The following is a 20,054-nucleotide window of genomic DNA, read 5'->3' on the forward strand; positions in this document are numbered from 1 at the left end:
ACAAATTTGCAACGATAGAGCTGTTCCATAAGTGTAACTAATGAAGTCTGGTCTCTGTATTCTGCATCCTCTGCACTCTCCAGCTTGTAGCTCCTCTCCAAATCTGCAATAATGCTGAAGTCCAGTGATCCCTGTCCCACAGAGCTCTGGCCCTGCACTTAGCCAGCAGTGTCAGTCCTTCACCTCCAAACCCAAAGTGCTAGCACAGAAGCTTCTGGGGGTCTGTCTCTTCTCCAGCATTGCAGGGTTGGAATTGCTTAAAGGTATCTTCAAGTATTCCTGAAGAGGATTGGCAGAGTAATTCCCTAAGTATCTTTTTTTTTTTTTGGAAACTGTTCTGCAAACTACATTTTTCTCATGAAAGAGTCTGCCAGTGGGAGAGATAAAGATAAGATGTATGGGAACAGCAATTTTCTTTTTATATAACAGATATCAAGCTATATCTACAAGTACATGTAATTACTTCATCCTGTTCTTAAAAGCATCAAAGCCTCCAAACCAAAGCATTGCCTCTCCCTCATGTACCTTTGTCTGCAGGTATAAGCTCCTGTAGTCATTCTACTTAGGCACCAGCCCAGAAACAGTCTCAGGCAAGCAAAAACCACTTAACTGATGCGTACAATTTGCTGTATTATCCTGATCTTAGTTCCTGCTTTCTTGCACATTCTGTATTTTAGATGCACAAAATGGAGGGCTTTTTGTCCTTTTAGCTGCGAAGAAAATAAATCTCTCTACCACAGAAACAGAACACCACCAAATCAACTTCACCTAGTTCTGTGTTTATTCAGTTTTGTAATTCAAATTTTAAATTTTGGGGTAAATTTTCAAGTAAGGCTTGAGGCAGATAATGGTATCTATAGACTGAATACAAGCTGATTTTATCTCCTGAAGTCTAAAAAATGGTTAGCAAGAGGTCTTTGTTGTAAAGGTTAGAACTTGAAATGGCACATCAATCTGCTCCCAGCTGTCAGAGGCCAGAGGCCAGGAAAGGATGCACCTCTCTCTGTGTTTCAGCTATGGAATGGTTTCATAAAGGAAAGCTAAAATGTCACACAGGAACACCACAAACACTGAATGGTCATCTCCAAGTTGCAGTGGTTCTGTAGGAAATGGGCTGGTACAGGGCAGTCTGTCACCAGGGTCCCAGAGTTCTTTCTCCTGAATGGTTACCATTTGCCTCATAAAGGTGATTCTCTCCATGCTTTGGGAATTCCTCCACCCTCCATCAGAACAGCTTAATGAATCTCTGGTTGACTGCTGTCAATCATCAATGATCAATATTCCTTTCCATGCTCTGCTGTAGAAAAGGGATATTGAATTAAAAGCATGCAGACACTAGGTACAGTCTGTGATAGTCTGTATTTTCTTGTCCATACATGGCACTCAAATTCACTAAGTAAATTAAAAATGCAAACATCAAAAATTGTTTCTACAAAAGCAGCCAGAAAAGCTTATCTGCATTAAGAGAATTTTGCATGAGTATAAACAAACAACTTGAGAACCCCGTGTGACAGCAGAGCCAATTTGTATCACTGCAAATAGCAGTTTGTAGACTGAGTTAATGAGCTAGGCTCCAAAATTGTTAGTGAAGACAGAGCCTACATTAGGTTGCTGAGCCAAAGCACTGGGAAGAATTTCTCTTCCATTTTAACATTTAGATCTTGTGCCTTCCAACCATACCTCCTTCCATATGACCATTCCTGCTACTAGGAGTTGAACAAATTGTCATTTGAAAAATGGAGGGGGTTTTAATTATTTGAAAGCTTAATTAACACTTTAATTATTTTTTTTCGTCTAAAGAGTAAAGGACAGTTTAAGTTGGAGAATTCTACATTAATGCAATGTTGGTGACTAGTAGCCAATTAAGGACACTCATACTCCACCAGTTCTGAAAAGCAGCTTTTCATTTCACTCAGCAGCAGTTTGCATTTAGTGGCTCATTCTGTATTGCCAAACTTCCAAAGAACTGACCAGAACAGCCAAGAGTTGTCCCATGTTCTGTGGGAGCAGCCTGTGGAAAAGAAATACATTAAAAATCCTTCACTTAAAAGTATGTGACAGGAGGGATCCAGGAGCATTCTGCACTACCCAGGCATGAGCAGCACAACTGCACCTTCAAAATACATCACCAGGTCATTGCTTGTGCAGTTGATCCTGGCCTTTTGTGCTGCAAACCAAAGGATGGCACAAGGTTAAGAACAGTTAACAAGTAATAACTTGAGGCGCAGCCAGGGAGACAGAATAGAACCCCCTGTGCTTTCTTTTCACCCTTGAGTCTGTCAGACATTTCAATCCAGCTCATACTCCACTCAACTTCCAACTCACAAACTCTCAATTTCAGTACAACTAATGCAGTAAGTCACCAGGATTATACCCTCTGCTGGTGTTTTTTAAAAAGTTAGAAAGTGAAATAAAGCAGTAATTTTGTTTTTAATAAAGCTTAAAACCAAAATATGTCAGCCTTAATTTTTGGAAGATGTCATCAGACATTAAATTCTAGTGCTTCAGCTGTTTATGGCAAGAAGTTTTCCACTGTAGCGCTGAAATCCTTTTCTGATACCTCTTATTTACATCTTTACCTCAGTCTTCACTACTGCCAGCCAAGCAGCAATTAACTTAAAAGAAGTTCACTGTGAACTATTATGCCTCCAAACAAGCCACTGCATACGACTGTTACTGCCTAAAAGAAGAAATAAAACATTAATTGCCTCGTAGAAGCTGTTTTGCACAGTATTTGCAATTTTAACATAATGATGAGCTGGCCTTTGTTTAACATTCTCCTTCTAAAAAATTCATTATTTGCTTTACAATTCACTCAGTCGGCAAACTGTAACAGACTAAATCTGCTGCTCAACTGCTGTGCTCTGTAAGGCTCATTGCACACTCACCTATGAAAAGGAGTAGTTTTAGCTCAAAAAGTGGGAGATTTTGGTGAAGTGACAGAAACAGCCAATTAATGCATTCTGAGAACAAACAGTGACAGTTTTGAGTCACCAAAACAAATGCAGTAGGATTTAAGACACTGATTCTAAACATTCCACATTTGTCCTACGCGTGAAGTGTAATGCATAAAAATCAGAGCTTTCTTCCTTCTGAAGGCATGAGGTGGTGAAAGTGTGTGTGGTGGTGCAACTGCTGCAGCTTAAGAGCCCAAGAATTCATTGTCCAAGAAAAAAAACATTCACAAAAGTTTTATTAAAAAAATTCCCCTTTCACCTCAAACAAGTGAAGCTTAAGTTCTGTACTACTAGGTTATGTTTAGAAAAATGGAAAGAATACAGTAATTTTTGAAGGCTATACATTGTAAAATCCCATAAATCAGCATAATCTTGGACTGTGCAAGCAAATATAGCAAGTATTTCAGATGTTATTTATTTGGTCCATCAGATGTACAGTATAGTAGTAGTATCTGAGTTTACAAAACATCAAATATAAATAACCTGAAACTGTAACAATACACAAAAATTTGCTTCTTACATTGACATACCAGGCAGTACGAGCTGAAAAACTGGAGTAAATTAACAGTTTTACAGTAATGTACATAGTGCCAGCTGATGTTTAAGAACACTGTTAGAACACGGCACTAATTTGCTTTGTTGGATTTTCTTCTTTACTTATTCAGGGTGTGAAAAATGTTTAGGACTAGGCTAAAAAGGTATTCTTTAAGCATCTGTGATTCTGTGAATGCTGGAGGCGAAGAAGTCACACTGGCAACACAACCTCAGAAAGGGATAAGCAAATGTGCAGGCAGGCCACTGCTGGGAAACTTCAAAGGTAATCATTGAAAAATAAAAAATGTAGTTGCTTAAAATGTGGGCATCTGATGATGGCCCTTTCACAAAACAAAAATAGGGGTTTTTTGTCCTGTTGGATGATACCTAAAAGGTATTTACACAAAAATACCATGCTGTTTTCATGACTGTTCAGGTAAATACTTATCTGTAGGTATTCATAGACTATATTTCTACTACATTTAATATATGGAATACAGAAAAAACTTCTGAAAGAGTCTATTGATACGAGAGCTTTATCATCAAGAGAAACAGACGCAAATTAGTGAAGCCAGCAATTTGGTATTCACTTTGAACCAAGGCCTTAGACTTAGTCTAGTTCTGGACATTTTTCACATCCCAGCACAATTTGCTGTTACAGTATGACATTATGTGAATCACTTTGTCTAGGGGCCTTTGCAGGTTCCCCCAACGCTCTTCATCTTGCTCTTAGCTCAGCACGCGCTCTTCGCCCCGACACACTCGCACCGTTTCTCCTCCAGTTTCCTCTTGTGGCTCCTGTTCTCCTCCTCCCCAAGGCTACTGGAAGCTCCCTCATCCTCAGACTCCACGATCATGAGGTCATCCTGCTCCTGCTCTGCACGTGGCCTCTTGGCCCCCACGCACTCACAGCCCTTCTCCAGTTTCCTCTTGCGGCTCCGGCTCTCGGCGTCGTCGGCGTTGCCGGAAGTGCCTTCGTCCTCAGAGTCAACAATCACCACGTCGTCCTGCTCTGCAGCTGCAAAAGAGGGGCTTGGGATTCAAATGGATCCTGCAAGGACGGGCTACTCTCAAACCAGTTTTCATACAGAAAAAATAGGAGCATTCTTTATCCACATTCTTTGCCATGCAACTGCAAGAGTATCTTAAATGTCTTTGAAATTACTGCAATAAGCCAAAAATATGGGAAATGTGTTACTTAGCAGGACTTCTTCTGCATGGGCAAAGCAGAAGAATTTCTGCTGTCTGCAGCAGTTGTTGGGAAAAGAAGTTTTGCACACACCAAGCTGCAGAACAACCTCTCCATTCCCTACTGCACTCAGCACAACTCCTAGGAGAGAGAAGCCTCCAAGGGTGGGAGAAGTGGAAGGGGGAACAGACTTACAGAGCTAAAGGATAACAATGGATAGTATAAAGAAGGGAAGGGAGACCAAATGTGAACTTTTGAGACATCTGTTGGATTTTGTTTGGTTTTAAACACAAATTCACTGTAAAAAGTTATTAATTATGGTAAATTATGCAATTTTAAATACAGTTTGGAGGAAATTTTAACAATATTCTTAGAATTCAATTCTCCCTCAAACAGGATGGAAGGGACTACATACTTTGTGCCTTAAACCTAGGCACATATCTTAAGAGGCAAAGAACACAATTTCAAAGTGTATATACTGTAAACTTTTAAGCCTTTTGTGCTCTTTGTAAAATTTTCAAGTGTGCATTTTTCTATTTAATATTAGTTATATACAGAGGCAACTTAAATGCCTTTTACATTGTATTGGTGAAGTTAAATCACAAAACTGAAGACAACTTTAATGGGACTGCACTAGTAAAAGTCTGTTTTGTTTTATATTGATTACTGTTCATTACCTGTTGATGTTGAGGGTTGTGCTCCATCATCACTACCATTGCTAATGTTCCTGGATGTTGGTTCTGATGGTTTAGGGCCAATTCTTTCAGGGGCATCACCAACAACTTCGAATTCTACATCTTTTTCTAGGTCTTCACTGCAGAAAAATACACATGCTTTTAAGCAGCCAGAAAATAAAACCCGGTCTTTTACACAAAAAAACCCATTCAAGTATTAGAGCACCCTGTGACTGTGACAAAATGAGAAAACATACTGAAAAAGAGGAAAATCTGTTCAGTCTCCCTTTAATAATTTATGCTTTGTCTGTTCCTAAACACTATTCCACCCAGTGCTACAAACTCCAAATGCTTGGGAATCAGAAAAACCACTGCCTGAGCTTATCTTTCTTGCTTAACAGCACAGCCCTACTCCCACTGAACACGCAGTGTGAGCTTCTGTATATGTCTGTTACTTACCCTGGGTTAAACACACACCTCAGCTAGTTCAGAGGGACTTCTGAACACAGGTGGTCAAGTAGAGGCTCTATTATCCTAGCAGGCTGGGCATTTTTTGCCTTTCTGAATTTTAGGGTTTTTATTTTAAATGCTGGTTGCTTCTTGGTTGCCCCAAAAGTTAATTTGTTTTTGCAATGTACTCTTATGTTGTGTAACAATAAATTACTGAAATAAACCTCTTTCAGTTTTGTAAAAAACAAAACCACAACAAAACAAGACTACAACAAAAGACACAAAACCAAACAAAAATCCTTAAACTATAATTTCATAAAAAATAACCATTCCTCTTTTGCCTCTGTATTTCCTTTCAGCAGCTTAATCTTTGTACTTTGTTAATGTAATTAAATTACGAGTGAAAAATTCCCTGTGGAACTGTTCTATGTGTATACACAGAAGATCCTTATTTCAGAATCCTTACCTATGAAGCACATTGATTAACAGAGTATAGTCCTGGAGGAAATCATCTGCTTGTAGTCGTGTGCCATTTCGAATTCCAAAGTCTGATAATTTCCTGTGGTTATTTGCTACAAAAACAGTAAAAAAAACTACAGTGTATAGAGCTATTTATAAAAAGATCACCAGAATAAATATGGAGTACTCCAGAACTTTTATGTAAGAACATAAGATTAACATGTATTAGCTATATTTAAATTAAAAGCTGACATTTAAGCCTATTAGGAGTTAAAGCTACTTATGTTTGATTTATTTACTCCTCATGCCATCATGTTCAAGCACTTTACAATGACTGCATTTGGGAACATTCTGGAGATGGTTTCTGGCACCAAGAACAGATCACCATCTAGGAGCCAGCAGATGCAGGGGGCTTGCAGGCAAATCCTGTTCCTCAGAGGGATCCTGACACACCAGCTGAGCAGTGCTTTGTGCAGGAGAGCTGAGCTGCACATGCAGCCTGCACACAAACCCCTGCCTACCCTCAAGCCACTTCAAACACTTGCAAACCCAGTCCTCTCCAAATACCAGTCCACAAGGTGAGCACTGCACCATCTGCTATACACCTGCTCTGTAGAGTCTCTGCCAAGGGTTTATGTACTCTTATCCCAAACCCTCAGGAGCATACATACCTTCTGTTTCACCTTCTTCTGAAGAGATCAGGATAGTTCCCTTTCCATCTTCTATTTGTACATCTGGTGCTACCATAGCAAATTTTTCTTTCAGTATCTAAAAATACAAATATATTAAAATATATTTAATCTCTGACTTTAAAAGATCTATTTAAAAAGGAACCTTGAATTATATTGATTTTATTATCCTGGCTCATTTTCAGGCATCTATTGGAAAGTCTATACTTTTTTGTTCACTTCCACAAACAAAATTATTGTATTTTTGAGGTCTGATACTTACTGGTTCATATACGCTAGAAAGTTTTTTAGAATACTTCATAAAAGGACAGAATTACAAATCAATTGTGACTACAGCTGTAATGTAGCTACTGAACTTTCAACTGAAATGCAAATCTTGTTTTTTTGCTCTCAGATATGAATAGGCTTTAAACCCACCAAAATTTACAAAATGCAAATATTCTTTCACAAGACATACAACATACATGGGCAAGAAGCATATTGGCTAATCAGCTCTTCTTGTAGCTGAGAAATGTAGAGTAAATATAAACAGGAGATGCTTGGTCAAAATACACTGAGCAAATACCTTATTTTAATAACTTACAGTATTAGATTCAAAATGAAAGCTGTAAGCTCAAGATTTACCTTATCCTGGAGTGTCAACACAGTAACTTTGTGTGTGTTAAGTTTCACAGTCACTTCTGGCTTACTTGCACACACATAACAATTGGGATTTGGTGGATCCAAAGCACAAGGAACCAACAGCTTCTTCCTGGGATTTGGCTGCTTGTTCAGAAAAATCTTTAGGACAGATAAGAAGAAATCAGGTTATTTTGTAATGACCAGCACACCTAAAGCCTGTTTTCCTGCAGATTTCTTGTCCTGTTCCCTAATCCTCTCTGCTGTGCCTGCTGAGCAGGAGTCTCACACGACCAGTGCACCCCATGCTGACTGAGCAGCCCCTGCCAACAGCTTCAACACCAAACAGCCACCCTGCAAGTGATGGCAGCCTGGTTCTCTCTCCTGTTCAGCAGCTAATTTTTATTAAGTCATAGGAATTTATTGATCCTTAAGATCTGCACATCTCTTTTCATTGTGACTGAAAGTTCTCAGCATATTCAGAATCTACTGAAGTGACAAGTGAGAGACGGTAAAACTACACAATAGTGAAAAAATGTTAAATGTAACTTTTAAACAAATAATAAATAGCAAGAAAGCAAAAGCATTTTATTCCCACTTACCGTTCTACACTGATCTATTTTCCCCGATAAAATCTTCAAACCCTCCAGCACTATCAGCCCAGCTATCACTGCATTGGTAGTAGCTATAGCTGGGATAATATTTCCTGCCATTGCTGCAAAACAAACAAGAGTATGCAGATTTTTAACAGCAAAAGAAAACAAGAGTATAATTTAAATAAAACAATGTTATATTTTATCCTTACACTTGATATCAAATCTGCTCTTCATATTCATTCCAAAAACATGCATCCTGAGGTTTGCAGCAGAAGTGACAAAATCCATGGCAGAAGGATCATCCTAAAAAGAAGTTAAGACAAAAAGCATTGAAAAATCTGATTATTCATTGGAAAGAGTTTGCAACACAAGGTTCCCAAACCCTTAAAAACCAGAATTTAAAAAAGAAAAATAATCTGTACAAAATTCCATTTCCAAGTCAGTATACTTCCTCCTTCAGATGGTGCACTCAGAGCAGTAGTACTTTAAATACTAACTACAGTTTCTAAATGTGTATTCTAGTAGCAAATTTTAGTAGCAAATATTCATACAAATAAAATGCTTTGTACATTATAAAAATGTTTAAATCCTAAGTCTTACAATGTTTCAAATATTTTCAACATTGAATTTTAACTCTGAATCAGTTTCAAAGACGGGGTGTTTCAGAGAGAAGTATTTGTACCGTTGGTCGTAGAAATCTTTTACTATTTTGCCCCCGTCTCATATTTACAGACTACTTTTTTCTTATGCCAAATGATAACTGACTGGAAGTGATACTGTGTGTGGTGATAAAATTCTTCTCTTCTTCAACAGAATCTGTATTGCCCATAATCACTCATAATCAGCTGATTGCTCATAACCTCAGTAAAACCCCAGCTACTGACACCTGCCTAAGAGCATGTTTTGAAGACAGATAAGAAGGGAAAAATGAAGTTGCATTATTAAAATATTTTCAAAAATCAAACTACAACAAATACTTGTGAATTTGTGCTTTTATGAGCCGGACAATTTGGTGAATTATGTTATTTCACACCACAGCAGTTAATCCTTGCCCTCAGTGAGTTACACAATATGGTGTTTAAAGAATATTTGTTTACATATGGGAAGTGTTTCCATAAGGTGCCAGATAGTTTTGTTCTAAGTAGTATCATTTTGGAAGGACTCTGAATGAGCCCAACTGATACTTGTATTACACTTGTAGACTTTGTAGATGGCAAACTAACCTTATCCCATATAAGTGCTTCTCCATCAGCCTTCTCAGCCAGGTGAAGACTCAGGGTTTTAACACTCTTTGAAAACAGGTCTGCATAGCTCCTGACATTGAGAACCTGCTGATCCTTCAACATTGCAGAGCTCTCATTCTGCTGGTCAGATTTGTTTTCCTCTTTGGGAAAAAAAAAAAAAGAAAAAAAAGGAAAAAAAATAAGATCAGGAGTAAGTTCCACAGAAGTCCTCTCAAATAATTTTCCAATTTCAGTATATTTTCTAAATTGAAGAACAATATCCTTAACCTACAGTAGTCCTAACATTTTACAACAAATCTGCATTTAAAACTGCAACTATAGCTATGATACCAGTTACCTACACATGCACAAATTACAGCAAATGTACATTTTCAACCAAACAACTTTCAGAGACAAATTTTATGAGTTAAGTGCTTATGGTAAGGTGTCCTAGAATAAGCTGGCATAATTTTGTTAAATGTGTATTTTCTACAGCCAACACTGAGCATCTGAAACAAAAACTGCAAAACAGTCTTAGAAAAAGTGTTGTCTATACAGAGAAAGATTTGAAATCTTCAGGAAGTTAAGAATTAATATGTTCATAATCAGAACTCAACTATGGCAGTAAAAAAACCCCTGCATATCACAGAGATGCATTAATAAATAGCAAGTATGATTTACAAATGTACAGAAGGAGGAGGACAGTTACCTTGCTTTTGTACCTCAGCCCAGTCCAGTGGCACTGGAGGCTTTCTTTTTCTCCACAGCTTATCCATTGTCAGCAGATATCTAATGTCATCTTTGAAAAGCTAGGAAACATGAAAAAAAAATCAAATGAAAGGGGGAAAAAGACACTGAAAAATCAGCATACATTGATCAGGTTTTGATTTTCTACTTGACAGTATTTTTAACAACATAGAAAGATTCTAAAAACTTTCTCACTCTTTAACATTCGTTGCATAGAGCAGACACAGCTCTGATTAATCTGGGGAGGAGTAAAGTGAATAATCAAGGAACAGTAGTTCAAATAGTGGTTTCACCTACCTACTGAAGCCACCCTTACAGTTCTTTGTATGTCCTCTCTGAGAGAAGTGAATGAACATGCCAATGAATTTCCAAAGAAAGTTATTGCTACCTATGATCATTACATTCAAATTCATTTCCTCTATTTATCCACTTTCAGCAACTACTTAGAACGAAAACTCGCAAATCTGTTTTTCCTTATTCCACAGCCTGATAATGCAGAGATGACTGATAGCTTTTATGCCCAGTGCAATTCCAGAGGTCAAAGAGACCCTTTCCCATTAAAAGTAATTGCAATGGAGTTTTGTCTGCCCAGAGTGGCCAGGCTGCTGCAGTCATCTATCTCTACAGATGCAGATGTAATCCTGTTAAACAAGCAAATGTTGCAAGAGACCAACACAACAGCAAAACTAGGAGATGTCACAACATGATCACATAATTGATGGCAAGCATTAAATGTCCAGGCTGAGGTTTCACTTAACTTTACAGCACCTCACACATTTCAAATAAAGACATTTATTTGGGGTAAAGAAGATACCTTAGTAAAAAGTTTAACTGGATCATAGCCAGTGGATTTAGCCCACTCCTTAGTTGAAACACGTTTAATCTCACCATCTTCATTGGATGCTAGTGCTCTGGCTTCTGCTTCTGCTGGCTCCCCTAATAATAAAGCGATAACCAATAGCTTAAATTAAAAAAAAAAAAAAAAACCATCCAAATATTACCCCCAGAGTCAATTACCAAAATTAGGCAGGGAGCATAATGTGACTTTCTTGCACCCAATAAAAGCCAAATTAGGCACAGTATGCCTGTTCCTCTTTGCCTCTGCAACTCACTGATTTAGCTTGATACCACCCAACTCCTTCATTGGCAGAAACAATGAACAATTGTTTCCCACTAATTTTCTCTACATAATGTTGCTACTTCAGAAATGTCTTACCACCCGCTTTTAGTAGTCCCTTTTCTAGTTAGAGTCTTAGTTTGGTTGGGATTTCAAAAGAAACGAATTTAAAAAATCAGTTTCCTATCTCTGGTTCTTTTTATACAAAAAAAAAAAAATCTCTATAAAGATGCTAATAATTTTCTTTCTTTCCCAGTCACATCCAATGACGGCTATAATGATTGCTAATAATCAGGTTGATGTTTTCATAGAACTATCTATTAACGTCTTGACTGAATGAGGAAAATCAATTCAGAGACCATCACTGTGTATAAATTTGTAAATGTTTCGCCCCTTTCACCAATGCATCATTTGCATTATTTCATATTTGTCTGACTCATGTATCATTGCCCAGTCATTCTGTATTGTGAAGCTTTCTACTACTTTTTGCAGGTAGTCCTCATCTTTCTTATTCTGCGTGACTTTGCCTAATCATCTGTGCTGACCAGCACACATCTCCCATCTGAGACTCCTCTAATCACTGTTTATCATTCAAGTAGTTTATCCACTTCAGGATCTTCTGCCTTTTTTGTCCTCTTGGATGCTTATGTCCCTCAGGTTCCCCTCAGCTGTTTTTGGATCTGCCCCCTGCACATTCAGAACAGCCTAAACCAGACACACCCTGCACAGGCTTGCCGATTCCTTCCACAGACCCACAGAGCCCTGCTGGGCACGACTTCCCTTTATGAATGTTACATTGACTCTTCCCTGGATGGCTTGGTTTGGGCTGGGAGAGTTAATTTTCTTTCTAGTAGGTGGTCTGGTGCTGTGTTTTGGATTCTGCATGAGAGTAAGTTTGGTAACATGCTGATGTTTTAGGTGTTGCCAAGAGGTTATTCTAAGTCAAGGAGTTTTCAGTTTCCTGTGCTCTGCCAGCCAACAGGAGCACAGGGAGCTGGGAGGGAACAGAGCCAGGACAGCTGACCTGAACTGGCCACAGGGATATTGCAGACCTCAGAACGTCCTGCTCAGCACAGAAACTGGGGGAGCTGGCTGGGAGGGGCTGATCTCTGCCCGGGGACTGGCTGAGCAACCACCGGCCAGCAGGCAGTCAGCAACTGCATCATTTGTTTGTCTTGAGTTTTATTCCCCCTCTCTTTATTCCAATTATTTTCAATAGTATTACACATTTGTTTGCATTATTAGCTGCTCTTCTCCCAGCCTGTGGGGCACACTGTGTGATTCTCCTGCCCTGGGTGGGGCAGTGAGGGAGGCTCTGTGTGACCAGCACCCCGAGCGTGGGCACTGCAGGCCCAGGCTGCAGACAGCTCTCCTCTAACTGCCCTGCTGCCCTGACTTAAATAAGTGGCATTTGCTACCTGTCAACTACTTCAGCAGCTATTGTTTTAAGTGACTTGATATTGCCACTCTTTTTAAGACTCACCTATTGCATTCTGCACTTCCTGTAGGAACAACCTGTCCAGTGATCATTATCTGATGTTCAAAGAATTTGAAGAGTCGGAGGATCCTCTAAGCTCCCCCTCCCAAGTCCATTCATCTATCAAAGGATCCAAAAGAAGCAACCAACAATGATGCTTATTCACCTCATAGTAAAACTATGATTACTGTCCTTACAGAAAAATACTGAATAGCTATAAAAATATCACTCAAAATGCTGAAGTGTTGCAGGCTAGAAGAGCTCAAACACAATTCCTGAAGCTCCCTGCAAACCCTCAGCTAGGACTGGGAAATGCAGAGTGACTACAAATATCACTCTCTACTCTGTTCAAAATACAAGCCTCCCAGAGGCCAGAAACAGAATCTTCTTTAAAGAAAACTGAGCTGAACTCTCTAACCTTAAGAAATGTACAGAAAGGGGTCATAATGTCTGAAACAGAATATTGCAGTAACAGGGTAAGCCACCAGCTTATATCACACTCACAGGCAGCTTCAGGGTCAGCTCTGTCAGGTGAGACTTCTTGATCAGCATCTTCTTCTCCAAACAACTGGCTATATAACAATTAAGAACAACAAGACTAGAATTTCAGCAGGTCTGGTTAAAGACTCAAAATATTTGCTAATGGATATATATTCATTTTAGGATTCTTGCTTTCAGACAGACTGCCACTCCATACATTGCTTTTTAAAGCAACACTGGCATTCAACACGTGGACTTAACACAGACAACACAAAATGCCCAATACAAAAATGAATTTAGCAAAGTTTTCTGTATAACTCGCTCAGTAGCTCACCCAATATTCAGCCTAATATTTATACTGCAGTACTAAATGCACTTTTAGAACCTCTGGGATATCCAAGATTCCAACAAACTTTACACTTGTGAAAACATGCATTAAACTGAAAAATGTGCTTACTTCATACAAAGATGAAGAATAAAGCAACCTCAACCTACACTCCTGTGCCAGACTACTCTGCCAGAATTTTTTGTGCTATTAGAGCAAAGCCCAAATACTGATCAACCTTCCATCTTTATAACCACTCCAGAACCCAGGTCGAGGAATTGGAGGTTTTCACCATAATCCATCTAAATCAATTTAAAATTAATTTAAAATCCATTATAATAAAGAAAGAAAAAAATGGACATACTTTTTCCTTTTTCTCTGTAGGTTTAGAAACCAGAAGAATGAACCATAGTAACTATTTTTCTTAGAAAGTCACTTACTTGAACAAATACTTGGCCCACACGATGCAATGGATAGGCTCTGAGGGCGTATTTCGGATTGTGCAGCCTGGGAAAGTTTTCTGAGTTGGTTTAGGCTGACATTCATAACATTCTGTCACTCCCTGGTGAAAAATTAAGCATTTACTTGTCACTCTGAGAAGGCTACTGCTAGTTTGGGCTATTAACAGATGAACTGTAACTCTATCTCCCAACACCCACTCCCTGTTGTCTAAAATAGCCAATGACAAGAGTGACACCCCACCTAACCTTTTTGATAACAGTTACTTGTCCAAGGTAGCCTGCAGTTCCACTCTCTATAAGAGGAATATCAGCAGCCAGACACATCCTGTTCACATGGTTACGGGCAGCTGCAAATCAAGAGGGGTTTAAAGAAAATATTTGAAGAGTTAAGAAAAAAGAACTTTTACTTCTCCAAATTCGAACTAGCATCCTATGCACTTATCTTTAATACACCTTGTTTCCCCACAGAGCACTACCCCATTTTCACAAGATATATGGACATTATTAAACACAGTGAACTCAACTGACTAAAGCTACACTGCACCCACAGCACCCAGCAGTTCCCATGAAGCAGCAATTAGCAGTGCACATTTCCCTTCACAACATCTGCAGAAGTACTGAGCACCCCTTCAAGCTCCTAGCAAAGCACAGGAGGCTTAGTCCAACTGCAGGTAGGTTAGGAGGATACTTGTTACTCAAATGACACTGCAGCAAGGGACAAGCAACATCTGCAATATAAAATCATAGTAAAAACTTCACCTCTGTTATCCAGAGCATTCATAACCAGGGTAAACTGGCGGAAGAACTCTACGTTATAGTCAGGGCTACAGAAAACAAAAACAACATTTCAAATGGCACATCCAAGTTCTTGGTTATTACTGCACAATAGAAACTCTACACATGCAACCCATGTTTGTGTGATTAATTACACATATTAGAAATTTATAAATTTAGCTATCCTTTAACTGCCCCATTTGTCTTCTGCACACTTTAAAGCCAGGTGAAAGCCTGAATTTTATGCTGCTGGAAGGAAGCTACTGCAATTAGTACTAATTTGACCAATGAAACAGGCAGACAAGGAAAAGTGATTAAACTACTCTGACCTAATGAGTAAATTGGCTGAGCTGTGGTAACTGACCTTAAAAACCATCAGCTGTGGCTAAAACATGCACACTGTAATTACCACAGCTCATCAGACTGTGCATAATTCATTGTGCTGTGATAGCTCCATTGGTTTGACTGTGTGGCCATACCCTGAGGAGCCAACACATGCACCTTAAATCCTGACACTTCTGTTATCTTTACATTGCATCTTTCTGACTTAAAGAAGGTGGAAGAGATAGAAAAGCGGAAACAGGATTAACAGTTGCAGGAGAAGGAAGCAGTGAGTCAGTTTGTCACTGGCTAATGGCAACATCAGAGTTTAAACCTCCATGGTACAGAGTATCAATTTTTTAGAAATTGGGGCAAATATAAACTAAAACATGGGGAGCAGCTAATGGAACCCTACATAAGTCTTGTACTCTACTCATTGGTTGCAGATAATAAAGACTAAATTTTAACAGCTTGGGACATATATAAATGACACTTAATTACCTACACACACACACAAAGGACTTAATTTTTTTAAACACAGACTCAACATGTCTTTTAATTTAATTATTGCTCAAGACATCAGGACATCCTTACAGAGTAGAAACTCATATGGCAAATGTTGCCAATAACATGAAAAACAGACACAAACGAATGACTACAGCTTACTACCAGAGCTTAAAACCCATGCAAAAGCCACATTCCCACTCAGGTGTGTGGTAGTTCACATTTACAGCTATTTCTCCTTACTGAGGAAGCTCTGTAAAATACCTTAAAGCACACCATTGTAGCATTTAAATAACACAGTACTTGCAAATCAAACATGTAATTAGAGCTTAAAACCAAACATACTTCATGATGCTATCATGGTAAGCTATAATATTAGCTTCTGGACAAAACTGTAACACGCTTTCCTTGGCAACCTAGAAACAAAACAAAAAAAAAAGAAAACAAAAAAAAGACTCATTATTTCTTCCTTTCTTCTAAAAGACAGACTTGATACCAGCTGTGTATTGAGTAAGTTGACTACTACCTTAAGAGATTTAAATACTCTAATAACGAAATGCTGTGGACAGCCATGATCAGCCAACCAACACTTACCTCTTCCCAACAGAGACTAAACTGTGACAAGTTTCTAACACTATCCATAAAATAACACTGAGAAATGAGGCTTGAGCTTTGACTTTTTCCTCACCTGTGATTTTGATCTTCCAACATGTTTCTTCTGAAACAGAAACTGTCTGTTGAGATTGCTGACATCAATAGTATCCAAATCAATCTATAAACACACAAGAGAGGCATTTCACTTTCACAGAAAGAAATTAACAAAGCCATTAACACAGTTTGAAGAAAAGACAATTGGCCAAAATGTAGAAACTTTACAGACCCCTTCTCAGACCTTTCAGGTGTTACATCAGCACTAAGCAAGCCAGGAGGCCCAAGTGGTCACCTGATTATCTCCAGGAATCCACACACTATCAATGATTGCTGAAGGAGACCACCACAGAAGTGCTGGGCTACATGAGGACAAACTTTCTGCAGAGAGCCCCTGCTGAAAATGCACCTGACTCGAGATACATCCACACAGCAGTAAAAGTCAACACCGACTGTCCTGCTTGCACTGCATAAAGATTTCAGTAGCAATTCCTGAGGAGCACAGCACTAACTCAGATGGGAAATGCAGAAACCCATGGAGACGGGTCCAGCCAGCCTCTCCCTGCACCGCCCACCCTGAGCACTGGTTTGGTGCTTCCCCCAGGCCCAGGAAAGGCTGCTCCAAACCAACTGGTCCTTCCACTTCATAGAGCATGGCTTTAAGCACCTCAATCAGTAGATCAAGGGCTGCACAGCCATCTTACACACACACAAGGCAGGGCAAAAGCTTTTACTGCCTGTCCCCAGGACTAACTGCCTAAATGCACAGTAACAAATGATAAAATCTACTTACAAAAAAGGAAATCCAATCACACAACCAAAATGTTTAAAAACATAAAGCACAGAGCACAAAGGATGCCATGACTGCAATTCCCCTAACAGCTGTTTCTATTTATTAATATATACACAGGAACAGCACAGATTCCAATATCTTTAGCCCCCACAAGAATTAAGAAGATTTAACTAGAACTTTGACATTTATTCCTAGCTTTGTTACCACTACTTGTCATGCAATTAAAATTTCTTTGATCAACAACTCTTTCTAGAAGTCTTCTGTCCTTAACATTTTTAACGAGCAGTTTTTCTGAGCATCAGAGCTATTTCTCCCAAATTCCCACAGTTGTCATACTCAGCACAGTAATGTTGTCATACTCAGCACAGTAACACCTTCAGCTACCCAGAGAGCACTCTCAGACTGACTGTGCAGTGTGGAGTTTGCACAGGACCTGCTCAGGGTGTTCTCACACGCTTCTGACTTCATGAACCAAACCTGAATTATGGAAAAAGCATGGCACACACTCATTGAACATCTCTGCATGAGATGCAAACCCCGAGAATAATCCACTTCTTTTCTGAAGGGAATATTTTCAATTGAAGGACTAAGTTTTAACATACTAAAAACTGCAACAGCTACCGAGTTTTACTTAAACAGTTAATAAAAATGCCTGTGGATATACAGCAAACAGAAAAGATACAATGTTTTCAAAATATAGTATAGAGCTACCACTGTCAAACATTACAACCACAGTGTCACAGTATCCCATGGTCTTGTCTCTTTTCATGAAAATGGTATTTGCATAATTCACATTTCTACCTCTGTTTCTTCCTCAGAAGACACACAGAAAGCTTGCTCAGTCCAAAGAACTTCAAGAGAAAACAGTAAAGTGCAAAACTCTGTTAAAACCTTTGCTACCCAGAAAGAATATTTCAGCTAGAGAGGATGACAAGAGACACCAGCTCCTGCTGAGAACAGGAGTTACAGCATTACAGGAGCAAAGGGAGTTGTCCAGAGAGAAAACCTGAGACCATTAGACCTCAGCAGAAGCTTCAGTCTAGCTAAGAATGATGAGAATTTAACAGCACACTTATAAAACAACTACACTAATCCCATTCTGGTAACCTGGAAGAAAAGGCATCATAACTTAACAACATTTACACATGTTCTTAATTCAGACCTGGATCCTGGAAAAACATAATTTTGATCTTCATTCACAGGACAAGGGTATGCCTTTCAACACACTGTACTTAAGTCACATATTAGTCAGTTATCTGGTATTCAAAACTACTAATTTTTTAAACATTCTTTAAAAAGCATTGCAACTTACTTACAAAAAGTATTTTCAGATGTTCAAGTTGGTTAACATTTAATATTAACCAGGAAAACTCTCAACGATATCACAAAAGTTGACAAAATCAATTAATTTTGCTAACAGCAAATTCCCTCTTTGGTTCACAAGTCTTCTTTTGCTCTTGTCTTGCACCCACCTGTTCCCTATGATATCAAATCATTATTTCTTACACAAAACACTGCCAGTGATATTGTCACATGAAGCCCTGATCCAACCTGTATCTAAGTTAATGGAGCCTTGAAAGGCAATACCAACGCCCAAACGATAACGAGTGAAACAATAAGGACACCCCGATGAGATTTATGCCTATTGACTAAGTGGAAAATCAGGAGCTTTAAGGTCTTTTACAATGGACTGCAGGAGTACATAACTGCTACAGTGGGGGGGGGGAAGGGAAGAGGGGAACAGTGCAGAAAATGCTTCCAGTCCTCGGCAGTTATTTATTTCCCCGGTGCAATGTTCAAATTGGATAGGCTCTCAAACCAAAGGAAAATTTGGAATTAAACATATTCTACAAGTTTCAAAAGCATTCCAGTAGGAAAGCCCAAGATGGAAGAATAACAAGGCAAACCAGTAACTGTTTTCTTCTAGAAGCTGATATGGTTTTAGATATGAGCTGCTCTGCTCCACAAGTCTGACTGCAAACCCAAACTCCTCACAACCTGACACACAAAACTCTCAGATGTGGCTCCTGGGCACGTTAGTAAAAAAGTATTGAAGGAAACAGACCTATGCTCTAGCTGGATATAAAACCATATGCTCTCCCTTACAACAATAAGAAACGAATAAAGGTCTGGACACCAGGCAATCATAGTCTCACCAACACTACCCTCTCACATCTGCCCTTCCTGTACGCATTCACAGATTAATATCTGGAAGCAAAAGTGAAAGCACGAGCCCGCGGGAAGCGCCAGCACTGACGGGTTTACAGCCCGGGATCCAAAAGCACAGTTCACCTCTCCCGGGGGTTTCTCCTTGCAATCCATCACCAGACCATCACCCCCAGCACCGGCAAAAACGGCACTCGGCAAAACTAAAGACTTTCAAGGTATGGCCGGGCAGCAAGCACGGCACAGCGCGGGCTCCCGGGCCGTGCCATCGGCAGAACCGCGGAGACCCGCGGCCTTGCCCGGCCGGCGGCCGGACCTCGGCGGGGAAGGAGGAGCTCCGGCGCCCGGCGGGAGCCCGGGCTGAGGGGGGGCGGCGATGGCGCGCAGGCCGCGGCCCCTTTGTGGCGCCCCGGCCCGGCGGTCCCGCGGCGGCGTTGGCGGGCCGGGCCGCTTTGAACCCGCGCACACAGCGCGGAGCGGGGGCGGCCCCGCCGACACCGCGCCCTCGCCGAGCGGCAGCCGCGGGCCCGGGCTCGGCCTCCCCCCGCCCGCCAGCCCCGGAGCGCCCCAGCTCCCGCCCCGGCATCGACCCGCACCACGTAAATGCTGCTGAAGCCGGTGAGCACCAGGTTCTTGAGCAGCTCGCAGCCGATGCCGCCGGCCCCCACCACCAGGACCCGCGCCTGGGACACGGCCTGGGCCAGCTCGGGGCGCAACGGCCCCGACAGCGCCGCCGCCATGATGGACACGGCGGCGGCTCCGCGCGCCTCCTCACGGGCCCGCGGGGACAGAGCGCCGCCCGCGCGCGCGCAGCGCCCCCTGCCGGCCCGGAGGGCCGCGCACGGCGGGAAA

The 20,054-nt window shown here is 40.4% G+C and overlaps 2 protein-coding genes across 7 annotated transcripts in view; one reads left to right on the top strand and one right to left on the bottom strand.

Moving 5' to 3' along the window:
• The window catches only part of CIAO2B (cytosolic iron-sulfur assembly component 2B), a 128,953-nt gene that overhangs the window by 18,356 nt on the left and 90,543 nt on the right, over positions 1 to 20,054 (top strand). The gene's annotated exons all lie outside the window — the stretch shown is intronic.
• UBA2 (ubiquitin like modifier activating enzyme 2) lies at positions 759 to 19,970 on the bottom strand. 6 transcript variants are annotated; one of them, XM_066327973.1, is made up of 19 exons: positions 19,799 to 19,968; positions 16,284 to 16,367; positions 15,941 to 16,011; positions 14,756 to 14,820; positions 14,243 to 14,343; positions 13,976 to 14,097; positions 13,235 to 13,302; positions 10,951 to 11,072; positions 10,099 to 10,198; positions 9,390 to 9,550; positions 8,376 to 8,469; positions 8,173 to 8,285; positions 7,577 to 7,732; positions 6,935 to 7,031; positions 6,271 to 6,376; positions 5,358 to 5,494; positions 4,260 to 4,509; positions 1,972 to 2,011; positions 759 to 1,294 (listed from the first exon to the last, which is right to left on the bottom strand). In XM_066327973.1, exons 1-19 carry the CDS (start codon positions 19,940 to 19,942, stop codon positions 1,268 to 1,270), a joined length of 2,058 nt encoding a protein of 685 aa, XP_066184070.1. In that variant the 5' UTR covers positions 19,943 to 19,968; the 3' UTR covers positions 759 to 1,267. The 6 variants fall into 6 exon arrangements, with proteins under 6 accessions (XP_066184070.1, XP_066184069.1, XP_066184068.1 ...); XM_066327972.1 differs by having other exon boundaries at positions 759 to 1,297; XM_066327971.1 differs by having other exon boundaries at positions 1,884 to 2,011.

This window comes from Sylvia atricapilla, chromosome 12, assembly GCF_009819655.1.
Source record: "Sylvia atricapilla isolate bSylAtr1 chromosome 12, bSylAtr1.pri, whole genome shotgun sequence".
NCBI classification, from domain to species: domain Eukaryota; kingdom Metazoa; phylum Chordata; class Aves; order Passeriformes; family Sylviidae; genus Sylvia; species Sylvia atricapilla.

What these genes read in the sequence shown, in the direction of transcription:
- UBA2 (XM_066327977.1), bottom strand. Translation starts at nt 19,942, where the DNA reads ATGGCGGCGGCGCTGTCGGGGCCGTTGCGCCCCGAGCTGGCCCAGGCC. An exon ending in CAGTTAAACTTTTTACTAAG is followed by an intron (nt 10,199 to 10,950) that starts GTATCTTCTTTA and finishes CATGTTTCCTAG; the next exon opens with CTTTTCAAAGATGACATTAG. An exon ending in GAGCAGATTTGATATCAAGT is followed by an intron (nt 8,286 to 8,375) that starts GTAAGGATAAAA and finishes TTTGTTTTGCAG; the next exon opens with CAATGGCAGGAAATATTATC.